Source organism: Eubalaena glacialis, chromosome 19, assembly GCF_028564815.1.
Source record: "Eubalaena glacialis isolate mEubGla1 chromosome 19, mEubGla1.1.hap2.+ XY, whole genome shotgun sequence".
Taxonomy (NCBI): domain Eukaryota; kingdom Metazoa; phylum Chordata; class Mammalia; order Artiodactyla; family Balaenidae; genus Eubalaena; species Eubalaena glacialis.
Window position 1 is genome coordinate 24262781 of NC_083734.1, and position 18317 is coordinate 24281097.

The 18317-nt window shown below is 35.0% G+C and overlaps 1 protein-coding gene across 4 annotated transcripts in view; it reads left to right on the top strand.

Moving 5' to 3' along the window:
- Positions 1 to 18317, top strand: part of BCAS3 (BCAS3 microtubule associated cell migration factor) — a 595828-nt gene that overhangs the window by 217487 nt on the left and 360024 nt on the right. For all 4 annotated transcript variants that reach the window (XM_061176783.1, XM_061176782.1, XM_061176784.1 and 1 more), the window contains exon 14: positions 2705 to 2838. In XM_061176783.1, coding sequence (XP_061032766.1) covers positions 2705 to 2838 — 134 coding nt within the window. The remainder of the gene's footprint in view (positions 1 to 2704; positions 2839 to 18317) is intronic.

The window sequence follows — 18317 nt, forward strand, 5'->3', positions numbered from 1 at the left end:
AAAAGACTCTGACAAGTACAGGTTTCTGGTACCTGACTGTGCTGCTGAACTGAATAAATAAGCATTTTCAGAACTCTAATGAAAAACTGATGAGCTCATAAAAGTGCTAACAAAAGATCAAGATGAAAAAAAAAAAATTAATTACATGGGACTGAGTGAACTGATGAGTATGAGTATAATTTTTGTGACTTTCTGGTTGAATTTAAAAAAAGAAAAAATCCCACAAGAACTCAGAGGCAAAGAATATACAAATCAATTTTCACTGCAAAGTAAAGGAGCTGTTGCAGTGGAGGATTACTGGACTGAATGTCAATATTATGACATAGTATGAGTGTGTTTCATGTTTGGTAATTGCAATCATTGTTGCTTTTGTTGTGGTCATCCATGTACAATGCTTGGTGTCAGTCTATTTATCTCTTGTAAAAATAAAATACAGTGTGTGTGGGGAAAAAAAAAAAAAAAAGAATAAAAAAAAAAAAAAAACTCTCAACAAATTACAAGTAGAAAGGAATGTCCTTAACTTGATACAGGGCATTTACAAAAAATCTACAGCTGGCATCATACTTAAAGATTGAATACTTTCTCCTAAAATATAGAACAAGGCATGAATATTGCTTCTCACCATTCCTGTTTACCTCAGCAAATGTAGTAAGTAAAGAAAAAGAAAAAAAAGGCGTGCGGTTTGGAAAGGAAAAAAATCAAACTATGTCTTTTCACATACTATATGTTTGGAAAGAAAATTCCATGTAATCTACATAAAAATTCCTAGAATTGGCAGACTATATAGGTATGCACACAAGTATATATAAATGTCAATTATATCTCTATATACTAACAAGGAAAAATTGATAATTGAAATACAGTACCATTTATAGTAGCTCTAAGAAAATATATTTATTATCAATGTGCTGAACAAGAAAAAAAAATGTCAAAGAACACACATATCAAGAAAATGAGGTGTTGGGGCTTCCCTGGTGGTGCAGTGGTTAAGAATCCGCCTGTCAATGCAGGGGACATGGGTTCGAGCCCTGGTCTGGGAAGATCCCACATGCCATGGAGCAACGAAGCCCGTGCGCCACAACTACTGAGCCTGCATTCTAGAGCCCGCGAGCCACAACTACTGAACCCACATGCCACAACTACTGAAGCTCACATGCCTAGAGCCCGTGCTCCATAACAAGAGAAGCCACTGCAATGAGAAGCCTGTGCACCTCAACGAAGAGTAGCTCCTGCTGGCCACAACTAGAGAAAGCCCGTGCACAGCATCGAAGACCCAACACAGCCAAAAATAAATAAATAAAATAAATTTTAAAAAAATTAAAGAAATATGAGGTTGTTCATAGATCAGAAGAATCAATATTGTTAAGATGTCCATTATCGCCATTGTTTGTAGATATCGAAAAGCTGAATCTGTGTTTGGAAAGGCAAAGGAATTGGAATAGCTAAAACAATCTTCAAAAAGGTTAGAAAACGAGGACTTGCTTTACTTGATTTCAAAGTTTCCTTCAAAGTTACCGTAAATTAAGAAAATGTGGTATTAATGAAAGTATAAACATAGAAATCAATGGAACAGAATAGAACTTCTGGAAAAAGAACTACACAAATATAGTCAGTTGATCTTTGGCATGTTGACAATGGATTTAGAGTAGACTAAACATTTAATGGATAAAGAATAGTCTCTTCAAGTAATCCTGCTGAAACAATTGGACATTATTTGCAAAAAATTTAATTTGTCTTATACCTCACACTTTATACAAAAATTAATGCAAAAAGGATGATAGACCTACAGATTAAATACAAAACTGAGAAATTGGACAGGAAAACAAAATTTTTGTGACTTGTGTTGGGCACAGAATTCTTAGCTATGACATCTCATCAGAATTTGCTTTGTGGGGCTTCCCTGGTGGTGCAGTGGTTGAGAATCTGCCTGCCAATGCAGGGGACACGGGTTCGAGCCCTGGTCTGGGAGGATCCCACATGCCACAGAGCAACTAGGCCCGTGAGCCACAACTACTGAGCCTGCGCGTCTGGAGCCTGTGCTCCGCAACAAGAGAGGCTGCGACAGTGAGAGGCCTGCGCACTGCGATGAAGAGTGGCCCCCACTCGTCGCGACTAGAGAAAGCCCTCGCACAGAAACTAAGACCCAACACAGCCAAAAATAAATAAATTAATTAATTTAAAAAAAAATTTGCTTTGTGAAAGACACTGTTGGGAATTTAAGTAAATATTATGCTAGAGTAGAGACAAGTTTTAAACTGGTGAATTGAGTAGGATATTACTAGTTGTAGTAGTAGATAAATTGGAACTTATAATTCAGGTTTTGAGAAATGGAAAAAGTGGAAGTGGCTTTAATTCCATGGAGGAAAGTCTTTTGCATTCTTTGTTATCAGATTTGCTATCTGAAAATGCTTGTGAACTCTGTAAATTCAGGCATTTAAACTTTTCTCTACTAGTTGTATGAGAACATCACAAAACCTGGATATGTAGTATGTCACTATGCTTGTATACTGATGTAGTGTTAGGTTTTGTATTCCCATAGGAAAAAGATCCTGTGTTTTAATTTTTTTATTTTGGGAAATTTCTTATATATTTGGTCATTTTTTCCCTTTGGTAATATTTTAAATCATGATGAATGCTTTGTGAAAATATTTCATCCACATACATAATGGTTTATATTTTTACCCTGTTTTGGTGTGTCCTTTAGGAATGCTTCTAGTCACGACAGATACCCTTGGCCATGACTTCCATGTCTTCCAAATTTTGACTCATCCTTGGTCCTCATCACAAAGTGCTGTCCATCATCTGTATACTCTTCACAGGGGAGAAACTGAAGCCAAAGTAAGTTGTATATTTTTCAGAAGATGTTTTCTTTGTGTAATATGACATCTAATCCAGCTGGTTATTTGTATCGTATTGGAGCTTAACGTTAATGTTAGTGAGTTCATATTGTTCTTTAGACTGGGTCAGATAATTAAGAGTTTTTATCCTATTTTGATCCAGTAAATATATAAGCAGTAGGTAAACAATTCAATGAATGTTGATAAGACAGAAGTTCCATTTATCCTTCTCCCCCTAGCATAATACCATTTCTAGCCTCAGAGAAAACGCTGTCATCCATATGATAACCATCTCTCCAGACCTTCTCCTAGGCATTTTGATTCTATACATGCATACATACACACACACATACATGTAAATACATACATATTCACATATACCAGAAAATAATCGAGTTTTATAATGTATATAACTTATATGCATAATATTCAGTGGTATGCTGGAGCCAGCTCACAGTTGCTAGTGAGAATCAGTTATGCACATCTAGCCCCAATTCTGGATGTAGTGACATTATATTGGTACATTGAAATCATCCACGTTAGGAGTGGTTACACAGTGGAAATCAGCAACACTAAAAATCAGGGCTATTTCTTCTTTAGGGAGCCAGTTTTTAACGTTCACCAGCACATCACTGCTCACATATGCGTGCGCGTGCATGCGCACACACACATCCATATATATAATTTAATGAGCATTTGAATTAAGCACCATGCTGAGTGTATTACATGTATTTAATACTCTTAGTATCACTTGGTAGATACTGAGATGGTTTTTAATAGCCTTAAATCCCAAATATTCTTTCACAGAGCCTGTGGGTATGCATATACCAGTACACCTCTGTATATAGTTTATTCTGAAAGATAGCTCATTGACCCAACAACATTTATTGACTAGTCCATTCTTTCCCAATAGTCTAAAATGTTGTTTTTCATGACTTTGCATTAAATTGTCTATAATAGAATGAAACATCTTTAATATATATAAACCCATGATTTATAATGATACTTAAAAACAAGGTATTAGACATTACTGTATGTTGCTTGTTTGCAAACTCATTATTCTAAAAATTGATAATTAAAGAGAAAGTACCCTGCCTTTCTTGTATCAATTTAATAAGATGACCAAGTAGTTGATGAGGGAAAGTTTTTCCTTACTGAGGAATTTCAGAATAAAAGATGTTGGAAATTAGACTTATTTTGTTGATCATTTTATAATATATACATTATGGTATGCACCTGAAACTAATGTCACATGTCAGTTGTACCTCAGTTTTTAAAAAATGTAGAAATATAAGAATTACTGTGTTGCTATTTCTAATGAAACAATATACCTAGGCAACAAACATCTGTGTGTGGTTTTGGCTAATGAGTCTTAATGTTAGCAATGTGGAACAGTCCTACCTATATCATGTGCTTCCGAATATGATGTAATTAGGATGTATACAACATCGTCTATGAAATTAAACCTGAATTTAATTCAGCCACTAGATACAATGAGCACTTCTTTAAAAAAAAAATTATTTATTTATTTATTTTTTTATACAGCAGGTTCTTATTAGTTATCTATTTTATACATATTAGTGTATATATGTCAATCCCAATCTCCCAATTCATCCCACCATCACCCCATCCCGCTTTCTCCCCGTGGTGTCCATACGTTAGTTCTCTACATCTGTGTCTCTATTTCTGCCTTGCAAACCAGCTAATTAATTTTGTTAATTAGCACATTAAACAAAATACATAGATAGAGAGACAAGTTAAATACCATGAGAGTGCAACTAGTGAAATCTAAAATGTGGGAAGTTCATTACAAAAACCAGGCTGTGTGGCAGGGCTTAGAAGTAATTTTAGAGAATAATATCTAAGTAGAAGGTGTGGACCTTGATTGAATCCTGTTTCATACAAATCAAGTATGAAAATACATTTTTCATACAAATGGTGAGATTTGAACATTTGGCTTAGTAGATACTATTAAGGAATTTAATATCCTTATTTTTTTGTGATTCATACAAGAGTGTGGAGTTTGCTTTAAAATAATCTAGCCATAGGGGAGTGTTGGTTAGATAAAAGAACAAATACATGACAAGTAGGGATATGGTTATGTTGATTACAAGAGTCTTAAAAGACATATCAATTTACCAACTAAATTCAATATGTGAACTTTGTTTGGAGCCTGATTTAAACAAGGTATAAAAAAGACATTTTTGAGACAGAGAAAATTGACCTTGAACTGGGAGTTACATGATTTTAACCAGTTTATTTTGCTGGGTCTGTAATTGTGTTACTTTTTTTTTAAAGCCCTAATCTATTAGGCATATAACCTGAAGTCATGCTGAAGTAGTTATTGGTGAAACAATATGATATGATATCTCTAGTTTGCTTTTAAATATTCTGGCAAAACAAAACAAACTAAGAGATAGATTGAACACAATATGCAAAGCTGGGTGATGCTGATATTGGTGGTTCATTATAGCAATCTCTGCACTTAGTGTATATCAGGAAATTCCTCTAGGGAATTCCCTGGCGGTCCAGTAGTTAGGACTCAGCACTTTCACCACAGGGGGACTGGGTTCGATCCCTGGTTGGGAACTAAGATCCCATAAGTTGTGCAGCATGGCCAAAAAAAAAAAAAATTCCTCTAATAGAAAGTAAAAATAAAGCAGTACCTTTTACCAACATTATGCTGTTTTACTTTAGCAGATTTATTGTTCATTTTCAAAAACTTTTCCAGCTATTCTTTGGCATTTTCTCATTGAAATGCATTTTAGAGTAACCCTTTGAGTTCTATAAAGAATATTTTGAAGTTTTTTATTTGGATTGCATTGAAATTACATTTTAATACAGTTAGAATTCACATCATTAAATGTAGAATTTTTGCATCCAATGTTATTTATTGCTGAGGTATCATAAACTATAGATTGTGTTGTATTAGATTTGTATCTTCCTGCTTTGCTAGACTCTACTGTAAGATCCAATACTTTTTCAGTAACATTTTCTTGGATTTTATAAGTAGAACATACTTTCTGACAATTATGATAATTTTTGACTGTTTTCAATTTTATTTTTCTTGTTACATTAGGTCAGAAATCTAAAACAATGTATACCTATACAAGTGATAGTTGCAGTCTTTTCTTTGTTAATAATACCCCCTTTTTTTTACTTTCTTATTTTGCTCTACTGCTAGCATCTGTTTTTACCCCAATACCATGCTGTTTTTATTACCTTAGCTTTGTAATATAGTTTGAAATCAAGGAACTTGATGCTTCCAACTTTGTTCTTCTTTGTCATGATCACTTTTGTTATTTGGGGTCTTTGGTAGTTCCTACAAATTTTAGGATTTTTTGTTCTAGTTCTGTGAAAAATGCCATTTGAATTTTGATAGAGATTGCATTGAATCTGTAGATTGCTTTGGGTAGTATAGACATTTTAACAGTATTAATTCTTCTAATTCATGAGCATGGATTATTTTTTCATTTATTTGTGTCTTCTTCAGTTTGTTTCATCAGTGTCTTATGGTTTGCAGTGTGCAGGTCTTTCACCTCATTGGTTAAATTTTCCTACATATTTTATTCTTTTTGATGCAACTGTAAATGGGATTATTTTCTTAATTTCTCTTTCTGATAGTTTGTTATTAGTGTGAAGAAACAGAACTGATTTTGTATCCCGTAGTTTTACTGAATTTGTTTATTAGTTTTATCAGTTTTTTGGTGTAGTGTTTAGGGTTTTTGTATATATAAGATCATGTCATCTTCAAATAGAGACAGTTTTATTTCTTCCATTCCAGTTTGAAAGCCTTTTACTTGTTTATTTTTTTCTTGCCTAAGCACTCTGGCTAGTACTTCCAGTACTGTGTTTAATAAAAGAATCACAAATGGGCACCCTTGTCTTGCTCCACATCTTAAAGCAAAAGCTTTCAGCTTTTCACCATTGAGTATGATGTTAGGTGTGGGCTTGTCATATATGGCCTTTATTATGTTGAGGTACATTTTCTCTATACCCACGTTATTGAGTTTTTATTATGAATGGATGTTGAATTGTGTCAAATGTTTTTTCTGCATCTATTGGGATGATCATATTTCATTTTGTTAATGTGGTGTGTATCTCAGCACCTAGATGCAGACTGATAGGAAGCTGGCAGTGGTCTTTAAAGTACGCAAATATACTTCTTTCAGCGGAAGATTGGGAGAAGGACATTTTAGTCTGCTGCCTCTATGCCGTGCCCTGGGCGGATAGCGGGTTACGAGAAGTCAGTTAAAACTATGTAAATATCCCATTCCTCATCAAGCTTTGTATTACTTCTTTTATTTACATATATCATTTGATTGAATAGATTCTTTATTAGATGGGTTATAGTCATTCAATAATTATTTTAATACTCAAAATATCCCAGATTTGGCCAGTTGGAGCCTATTAGCTTGACATCTATGTACTTTTGACCTATCTCCATTATTCTTTGACAGTGTCCTTAACTTTCTGGTACAATGAACTTCCTTACTCTTATTTAGTAACCATTTGTTTTTGTTTCTTTTGCATGGAAGTTTTTAATTAGGTGAGCATTTTAGGTAAAGATTTACTATTTCAACATGCTGCTGGGCACATTTTATTTCTTTTTAAAAATTTTTTTTCGTTGAAGTATGGTTGATGTACAATATTATATGTTACAACACAGCGATTCACAGTTTTTGAAGGTTATGTTCCATTTATAGTTACTAAAAATACTGGCTGTATTCCCTGTGTTGTACAATACAGGGCACATTTTATTTCTTAACTCTGGTTTTTTAATCCCTGTCCTGCCCTCCCTACTTACTGATATGCTGTACCTCAGCTACAATCTACTAGAATTATTTTAAGCACCCACACCTTTTAAAAAAAATTTACACCTATTTTTGATACCTCTTTTGCATTAGAATTATTTGTCACTTAATTTACCTTTATATCCAACTGGAAATAGAGATCTTGCTTAAGCTTCTTGGTGTCTCTCATCCGTAGAACAGTGCCCTGCACATGGACAAATGTTTGTAGGTACTAATGTTTGCTAGTGACAATGCTATTCCTATTTAACAGGTAGGAAAACCAAATAGACATTATTAAAATTATGTTGTTCTATGTCACACCCTGTAATTTAGGAGATTGGAAATTTTAAACATCAAACATCAAGATCTAAGGAAACTCAATTAATGACCATAAAATTAATTTTTATAAACTTCTACTGAAAGTAATTTTGAAATGATATATAAAATTTAGCATCGACGATGAAATCTGTATGGCAAGTGATCTATCTGTCTTTGAGTATTTTAAAATCATGTCCTTCTGGAATCTTCCAAGGATTCTGAGGGTACTTTCATCAGGCAAGAAAAGAAATCAAATATGTGGATCTAATTATGTTGAATTAACTTGTTTTGTGATCTGTGACTTGGGATATCCTCTGCATCTGACAGTAATTTCCTCATAAAGTACATATGCAGTTAGAAAAATATTCTTAGTTTTCATCAATGAAGTTGTATATAGTAAGACCTTACAATATTTTAAAAATATACTTCTGTAAAGTCTTACTGAAGCAGACACAAGTAGTTTTTGTACTTAACATACTAATTTTGATAAATGGTAAACTTGCTTTTGAAACCTCTGCATACGTGTTACTTTTTATCAGAGCAGTCCTGCAAAATGGTATGATTAGTATGTTTAATACTCAAGGGGAAAAGTATCTAGCTATTTAATATTATTAATTGATAGTAGCTGATGATCAGTTCAGGAAAAAAGAGTCCATGGTGCAGGAAGGGGGAACCCAGATGGAGCCTAGTAGACTCCCTTTGTTGATGAGAGTCCAGGGAGACAAAGATCATCGAGTTCTCAGGACAGAGCACCAGAGAGATGAAAGCTGCAAAGAAAGAACCGCTGAGATCTGCAGAGAAATCTGCAGCCACAGGAAGAACGACATCATACTAGTAAGGAAGAAGTAAAATTATGTTTATTTAAAGATGACATGTAGAAAATCTAATGGATACGACAAAAAAAGTTAGAACTAATAAGTGATTTTAACAAGGCTTCAGGGTACTACATACTAGGAAAAAATAATTGGTGATTTAAAAAACATTAGTTAAAATTTAAAAATAGTGACTATATACCATGTACAAGACTATATTCTAAAACTATAAAACATTGCTGAGAGTAAAGACCTGAATAAATAAAAGAGTTAAACCATATTCTTGGGCTGGAATACTTAATATTGTTAGAATATCATTTCTGTCCAAACTGATCTATATATTCATTGCAATCTCCATCAAAATCCCACCAGGATTTAAAAAAAATTTTTTTGGATAGAAATTGACAAGCTAATTCTCAAATTCATATGGAAGTACATAGGACTTATACTGGGCAAAATAATATTGAAAAAGAAAAACAAGGTTGGAGGGTTACCACTACCTGATAATAAGACTTATTAAAGCTAAATAACATTCAGGAATGTTTCCATACATATGTACAATTGATTTTTGACAAAGGTGCAAAGTGGAGACAAGTTAGTCTTTTCAACAATGGTAATAGACTGTCTGTCTGGGTATTGATGTGCAAAAAAAAAAAAAAAAGTGTTAATCCATATCTCATCCCATATACAAAAATTAACTGAAATTGGATCACAGATTTAAATATAAAATCTACGATTATAAAGCTTTTAGAAGAAATCATAGGAGGAACCCTTCGGATTAGATACAAGTTGTCTGGTATCTACAGCACATTTTAAGGAACTCTCAAAAAGTCAATGAGTGGAGGAACTCGATCTTCTCTACAGTGCTGTTGGGAATGTACAATGGTACTGCCACTCTGGAAAATAGTTTGGCAGTTTATGAAAATCTTAACATAAGCTTGCCATTCCACCCAGCAACCTCAGTTACAGGCAGTCTGCAACATTAAATTCACATTGTTCTGGACGATATACAAATTTACTCCACATTTCTTTCCTGTGGTTGTCATAACAGATTACCTTAAAATAACAGAACAAAACCAAATTGCCTTAAAATAACAGAAATTTATTTTTTCACAGTCCTGGAAGGCAAGGGTCCAAAATCAAGGTGCTGGTGAGGCTGCACTCCCTCTAGAGTTCTAACAAAGAATCTGTTCTTTGCCTTTTCCAGCTTCTGGTGACCCTCAGCATTTCTTGCTTAATGGCCACGTCACTCCAGTATCTGCCTCTATGGTCTCATTTCCTCCTTCCCTTCTCTGTGTCTTTTCCTCTTTGTATCTTATAAGGGTACCTGTGATTCCATTTAATGTCAACACTGATAATCCAGGATAACTTCTCCAGATCTAGAAATTAATCACGTATTTTGTCATATAAGGTAATAGTCACTCTTTGGGTCTATAATGTACTGTACGTAGGTTCCAGGGATTAGGATCTGGATGTGTCTTTTTTAGAGCCACTATTTACCTCACTACAGTCCACCCTCTGACCCTTCAAATTCAGGATTATTTCATGTATAAAATGTATTTACTCCATACAAACATCCCTGAAGATCTCAACACATTACAACATCTCCTCTAACTCTAAAATTTCTTAAAAATATCATCAGCTCCAAAGTTCAGATCTCCTCATCAAAATCATACAAATGAGGTATGGTTGAGACTCTGCGTATGATCCATCCTGGAGCAAAATTCCTCTCAATCTGTGTAGAAGGAGAGGATACAGAGAGAATGAGGCAGAAAAAAAAAAAAAATGAAGAAATAAAGATGGAAAACTTTCCAAATTTATTGAAAAAAAAATATTGAATATGACAAAACACAAGTTTAACAAGAACATCATAGTAAACTTTCTGAAAACCAAAGCAAATCTTGAAAGTAGCCAGAGGAAAATAACACATTACATACAGAGAAATAACATTTGAACAAACTGTTGACTTCTCATCAGAAACTATGGAAGTCAGAAGGCAGTGGAATAACATGTTTACAGGACTGAAAGAAAAAAGTACTGGTAATCAAAAATTCTCCATCCAGCAAAAGTATCATTTAAGAATGAAGGAGTGAGCAATAAACCTTGCACATCCACACTAGAAATCATGCACAGGGAAATGATACCAGAGCAAACTTGGATATCTTGGAAGTAATGAAGTATGTGAGAAACGATCAATTTCTTATTAGAGAGGATTTTTTCTCTCTTTCTTTTAATTCATTTAAAATATGTAGGAATGTTAAATTTAATGTTAAAATAATTTTTATATGTAAGAAATTTTAACGTTTTCTCAGGTTTATATTGTATACATGTAATGCATATAACTATAGCATAATGGACCATTGGTGCTTCGGTGGGAGCAAGGAACTATACTATTTCAAGGTTCAATGTGCTACACCTAAAAAGACAAAACTTCATATAAAATGGAATTCTAAAAAATGTTCAATTAATTCAAAAGTAGGCAGAAAGGGAGGAGCAGAGGCACAAGAAACAGAGGGGATAAACAGAAAACAGCATTAAATGGTACATCAAAATTCAATCATATAAATAATTATATTAAATTTTAATATATTCCAATCTAAAGAACTTCAAACTAAAGGAACAAGTTATCTATTAAAGATTTTCTTTGAATCTTTAATATGATGATAGTAAAAGCATGTTAAAAGGTGTGTCATGCAAATAATAAACATAAGAATATTAAAAATTTGACTATATTAATATCAAGTAAAATAGAGGTTAAGACAAAGACTATTACCAGAGATATTTCATAATGTTCGAGTCAAATTATCAGGAGGATTTAAATGTCTGTGCACCTAAAACTGAGTTTAATAGCACTTTCTCAACATTTGATAGAACAAATAAGGAAAAAAGGGCAAATATCTGAGCAATCCTGTCAACTATGTTGTCCTAATAGTTCAACAACTAACCCCAGCACCTGTAGTATATTTATGCTTTTAAATTATGACATCGTGTATACTTTGAGTGATATGAAACAATGGATAATAGATGGGGCAAAGATTTATAATTGATGGATTTAGATGGAAATCACTGTACAAGGCAGGGCAAAAAGCAGGCCTGATCAGTGGCTTGATTCCAGTCATTCTCATCAGTGGGTGGATTCTTACCTTGGGCATTAGTGACCCAGATTCTTCAGTTACCAGCCATGATTTGCTTGCACAGCTCATGGCCCTAAAAGAGGGACATCTGCAATCTGCCAGTATGTAGTCTACTTCATGGCAAACAGACCATTGGCAAGGCCATCGGCAGATGACAAGTTTCGGTATAAATATAACAGTTCTAGTCCTTTGGAGTATTTGTCTAAAGCAGGAGTTTTCTTTAAAAGGCCAGATTGTAAAATAACTCTGCATTCTACATGTATTACCTCTGTCATTGTAGTGCAAAAACATCCATAGATAATACATAAATGAATGGGTATGATTGGTCCACAGTTATAGTGACCCCTCAAAGTAGAGGTGACAGCTTTCCATTATCCTGCTGTGTTGACTGGTCCTTAGATTTGTCCATCCACAGTTTTTGTTGGTGCTGTGCAACTGCCCTGGGCCGGCGGACACCATCACTTTTCATTTTAGCCAAACCATCAATCAGGCATTTAAAGGAAACTCTGTGATTCAGGGGCTTATAGAACCAGTGGCATTGCTTCAGGCAGTAGAGTGGGTGATAAAGTAGTGGTAAAAACAAGGTGCTCCTAGGGCCATTCTAGAACATATTCTGGAATATACCATTTGACTAGCAAGCCCTGTCGGGCCCTTCCCACCGTGCTCATCATTAGATTTGAGTTGACTCATCCCAGTGTGGGTCTGGAAAATCACAAAGCCTCCATGGGTCAGTTGTTCAGTTACAAGAACCTGGTAGCAGGTTAGTAGCTGCCATCTAAAAAAAGGGAGCGTACTTGGTTGCTGGATCAGGCAGGTGGCGATGTTGTACTGGGATAACACCGCTGTGTACTTCAGCAGCCATTAAGTCTCTACCTCAACTTTTTCCTACTGGGATTCTGTTGTTTCTGTTACATAACATGGGAAGGCACTGGAAGCCTAGTAGGTGAGCTGTTGTGGGCTTGTCGCATTGTCACCTCGATCTACATGGCAGAGGATACCCCCTGACACTTAAAAGCATGTAAGTACAATCAGTTAAGCCATTAATGCTAGTTATACATTTATCAACATAAACGACAACAATAGTACACCCGCAAGGTCATCTTAGCTCCTCTTCCCTACTGTGAACTGTGCTTACACTTCGTTCCAGGGTATTTTTCCTCCTACGAGGGCATGGGCTGTTTCCCCCTACACGAGAACATGGACGAATGTGTTTAAGGGGCACATGCCAGTTTTTCCAGTGACGGCTGCCAGGGGATCTCATTATCCCCTGTCTTGGTGGCAGGGGAGGCTAGTCTGTAGATACTATGGGGGCAGCCAGGAGCTTTGGCCTTTTTTCCTCACTTGGCCAAGTGTTGGTGCCAGTTATTTCCCGATGAGCAGTGGTGTGCTCACCAGCTTCCAGCGAGTGTCCAGGCACCACAGCCCCTTTCTTTCTGCCCCCACTCCCATCACTGCCGCGGTTCACACTCCTTGGCATTTTGGGCCACCCCTCATCCTTGTCTCCACTCAAGTTCAGGCTACAGCAGGAGCCGGCTGCACTAGCACTGCTGACTCTGGTGTTTACAAGGTGTCACATTCACTTTTTTTGTTTGTTTAGATTTTTATTGAAATAATCATAGGTTCATAGGCACTTATAAGAAATTGTACTGAGAGATCCCATGTACACTTTACCCAGTTTATCCCAATGGTAACATTTTGCAAAACTAGAGTGTATGACAACCAGCATATTGACATGGGCGCAATGCACTGATCTTTTTCAGATTTTACCAGATGTGCTTGTGCTTGCGTGTGTGTGTTTGTGTATGTGTGTGTGTTTAGGTGTATATAATTTAATCACATGTTGGTTTGTGTATCCACCACTGCTGTCAAGATACTGAACATTTCCCTCATGTTACCCTTTTATAAGTAACCTAACTTTTACAGTTCGTTTAAACATCCACCCGGACTATTTACAGTTTGGGGATATTATGAGTATGTTACGTGAACGTAGTTTTCATTTCTCTGGCATAGATGCCCAAGAGTTCAGCATGCTGCTTATTTGATAGCTCATTTTCAAATTTCTAGCACCTAGAAGAGTGCAAAACATGTAATAGGGTTCCCATGAATGCATTATTGGATAAATAAATGAATCTGAAGAATTGATATGGGGAGGGAGTAGGCAGATGAGATAGAGGGTGTATGTGGATTATCTGTCTTTACCACATCTCCATTCTAAGCATCTTATTCTCAAGCAAATTTATTACCATTAACATAACCTCATCTGAAGGCTTGGACCTTGGCTAGTTAGTTTTTGTGATATGGGACTTGTCTTTACGGTTTTGATTGCCATTCTTACAGGCTTGTGAAAGAATAGTACTCTGGGATTTGAGACTTTTTATCCAAGTACTCTCTGCTTTCGGGTTTTCTTTCTTTTTAAAAGAGAGTTGGAAAGGGAATTAGTAATTGAATCATTCGGCATATATTTGCCTACAGAAACAAAAACAATGGTTTAAAAAAAAAAAAAACCCAGGGTTTATTTTTCTCACTTTACAAGAAGGCTGCTGCCAGTTTTGGTACAATGTCTCAGTGACCTTTTTTGTTCTTTTTCTTGTGATCGCTTTATAATTGCCACTCCAGTGGGCATCATTTCTGAATTCAAAGCAGTAAGGTGAATTCAAAGCAGTAAGGTGAATTCAAGGAGTAAGGACAGCTTCAGTGATGTTAATTCCTTTCGTCAAGAAAGTGGATACTTTTCAACACCTGCTGTAAGAGAGGCTTTGGGAAGCACATAGGAAGTATCTGTAGTGGTGGCAGGTGAGGGAGTGAAGGTTGGAGGTTGGGTGTTCTATTTGCCATCCACTAGTTACATCTATACAACCATAAATCAAGATATAGAACATTTTCATCATCTCAGAAAGTTTCCTCCTGCCCTTTTCAGTCAATCTTCTGCCCCACTCACACCCTAGGAAATCATTGCCATTACTTCTTTTTTAAAAAAGAGTATCTTTTATGTAATTTCTAAGGTTTGGTGTGGGGCTGGGGGACTGCTATTTCTGGTAAGTTTATTTTTTTTTCTAACTCCATATTAGCTTTTTTTTTTTCCCTAGCTCCACTGACTTCAGGCCAGTATCAGAGTCATTATCTGAGTTCTAAAACTGCAGATTTCTTGGTCATGTCTCCCCCAAGACCTCCCAACACCTCCTGAATCGTAATTCTGAAGGTGGGACCAAAGGATCTGTATTTCTTACAAATAATCTAGGTGCTTCTTAGTCTACTAAAAGTTAGAGAGTCTCTGCTTTAGATTTTAGGATGTTAAAATAACGCTGAATTTTAAAATTGCTATTATTAGTTAATTGGGATTGAGGGGTAAATTTGCGGCATAAATTTGGAGCCTTTTGCGATGCTCATTTCTGTATCTTAGATGCTTAAATGTAGTAACACTTAATTCTAGTGCTCAAATACTCTTGTTTTATATGTAATTTGAATTCAGCCTGTTCCGTGAATGAAATATACACTCGAGGTTTGTTTTTTTTTTGGTTGTTTGTTTTGATAAAATGTTGGACGTAATTATTCCATATATGTCTGCTATATTAGATTTTGGTTGCCCCAAATATTGTTTGGATGAGTAAATCAATGAAATTGATTTAGATTGCTGAAAAAAATACTTGTATAAATTAGAATTACTGGCATATAGCTGCAGTATGTTTTAAGGAACAAATACTTCAGCTTTCTACACGCCTAATTGGTTTCTCATAGCCAAATTTTACATCATTACAATAAGAAGCAAGTGTGAGATGTTATAAATATGCCAAATAATACATTTAAAGAGCAATAAATTATATAACCTAATAGAAATTTGCAAAACATTTAATTAAGCACTCTGTATTTCTTATTTATATCTCATTAGTTAAGAATTCTGACATTTGCTTATTTAAAAGCTCCAAATTGATAATAATGAGTGTCCTAATGAGGATCCCCAGTCTTTCTTATTTTTAATAATGTATGAAAAACCACCCAACTTGTTTGATAACATGAACAGTTGTATCATTTTGCATTTTGTGGATAGGCGACTTGTTATCCTCTGTAATGTTATTTAAAGGATTAAACTTTCTCTAGTTTCTTGACAGCTGATGTCTTTAGCAACTCTTCTCTGCTCGTTTATGTATCCTGATGTGTCTTTAAGGTCACAGAGCAGAATCACTTCTCTAATAGCAGTTTTCTAAGTAAGCTTTTAGGTGGAATTCTGTCTTCTTGCCTTGATACTGTTTGTTAGCACCACCTCATATCAGAAGTATTCTTAAAATGAAAGAAGGAAACTTCTTTTCATTGACAGACCAGGAAGTCATCTTGATTATAAGTGTTTTGGAAAAAGGTTTTAGATAACATGGTTTAGTTCCGCTGTGGATGGAACATAAGTTACTCAGTAAGCCTAAAGATAGTTTTCTTTATATATTTGATCTGGCTTGTGTTAATGCATTTGATACTATAATATTAAATTTGTCTGGTACTGTGTTTCTTTTCTCTTGCTTCTGCTGTTTACACTTTTCTTTGTCCTACCCCTTCCTTTTCTCCTGCTTTTCTATAAGTCGTTTAGCTGAAAGTTAGTGTAAGTGAAGTAGAGAGGTAAAGCACTTGAGGAATGACTTTTTATTCGTAATTCTAGAATTGCTGGGAGTTAAATTTCTCAGTGTAAAGAATCAGGAGATTCTTTAATTATAACATTAATGTGTCATTTGGATGTGTCACAGTAATTGAAATGGGCAGGCATGTGGCTCAGTTTGGGGTTTATCCATGTATTGATAATTTTGGTCTGTCAGTTGTCTAGCAATGAAATATCCTATTTTGATGTAAGACTAAAATTTCTTTTTTATTTCAAAGATTCCAGGCTCTTGTACTTTGATGAATACTTATGGCTTTTGCTTGTAGAATATTTCTGAAGTATTAGTCAAGATTTTAAGCTGAATTTAGGCTTATTTGAAGATTTAATACACTGAAAATAGGCTTCTTTGACTGCTTGAGGAATTTTACTCACAAGTTTTAAATCCTACTCACAAACATCTTATCTTTATTTTACCATACTTTTTTGTCTGGGTTATTTTTTTTAAAGCACGGTTTGACATTTGTTTTACGTGATGAAAAATTATTTTAGTTTATCATTTAGTCACATAGAAATCTTTCTTAAGTATCTGTGATTTGCCTTTTTTTAAAAAGGCTGTGGTTAGAACAATATGGAATTTTACTTAACTGTCTTTTTTAAGTATAAAAGTAAATAGAGACATTTTTGTTCAAGTTGTCATCATTAGACTGATAGCAAGATAAAAGTAATAAATTCAGTTTGCTAATTTGAAAATACTGGGACTTCTGTATTTCAGTACCTGATAAATGTCATACAATTTAGTGACTAACTTTACCTAGATCAAGTTTGTGGCCAGTCAGTTTTTCTGTAAAAGTTTTTTTTACAAACATAGCTGCATTCATTGATCTACATATATTTTCTATGGCTACTTTGTCACTGGAAGGGCAGGGAAATAGCTGAGAGAGACCGTATGGCCTGTAGTGTTTGCCAACCACTGCAAATACATAAGTTTTTTCTCTTTTTTTTCATTGTTATCAGAGTGGTTTTTTTAATTGAATAAGTTTGACATGTAACATTGTGTAAATTTAAGGTGTACGGCTTGTTACTTTGATACATTTATACATTGCAATGTGATTGCCATTGTACCCATATTTATCACATTATATAACTGTACAATATTATTGTCTATATCAGTATACTGTGCATTAGATCTCTATGGCTTATTTACTACTCGTTACAAGTTTGTACCCTTAAACACTGTCAGTCTTATCCCCGCCTCGCATCCCCTGGTAACCACCATTTTACTCTGTTTTTTACAGGTTTGCTTTTCTTAGATTTCACATATAAGTGATACTGTAAAGTTCTTTCTCTGTCTGACTTACCACGTTTAGCATTATGTGTTCAAGGTCCATCCATGCTGTCACAGTTAGGAGGATATCCATTTTTCTCATGGCTGAAATATTCCATTGTGTATATGTACATGCCACATCTTTTTTCTCCATTCATCCGATGATGGACATTTGGATTGTCATTTGGGTGTTTTGAGACATTTTCTCTTCCCACCTCTCTTCAGGATCCTATATCTGTGTCTGTTGAAGAAACTTCTACTTAACTTTCCTTCAACTACCCTCATCTCCACTGCAAATCCATTCCCCTGCATTCACTCCCACAGTCATCCTTCCAGAATTGAAATCTTGACTCCCTATTTCTTAAATAAAATCCAGACACCTCTTGCGCTGGCTTTTGCTCACTCTCATGTTGTTTCTGACATACTGAACTACTTGCTCATCATTTCCATCTTATGTCTATGCATCTATATCAAAAGTAGAATATCTGTGTATATCTAAATTAGAAAGTCCATCGCTCCT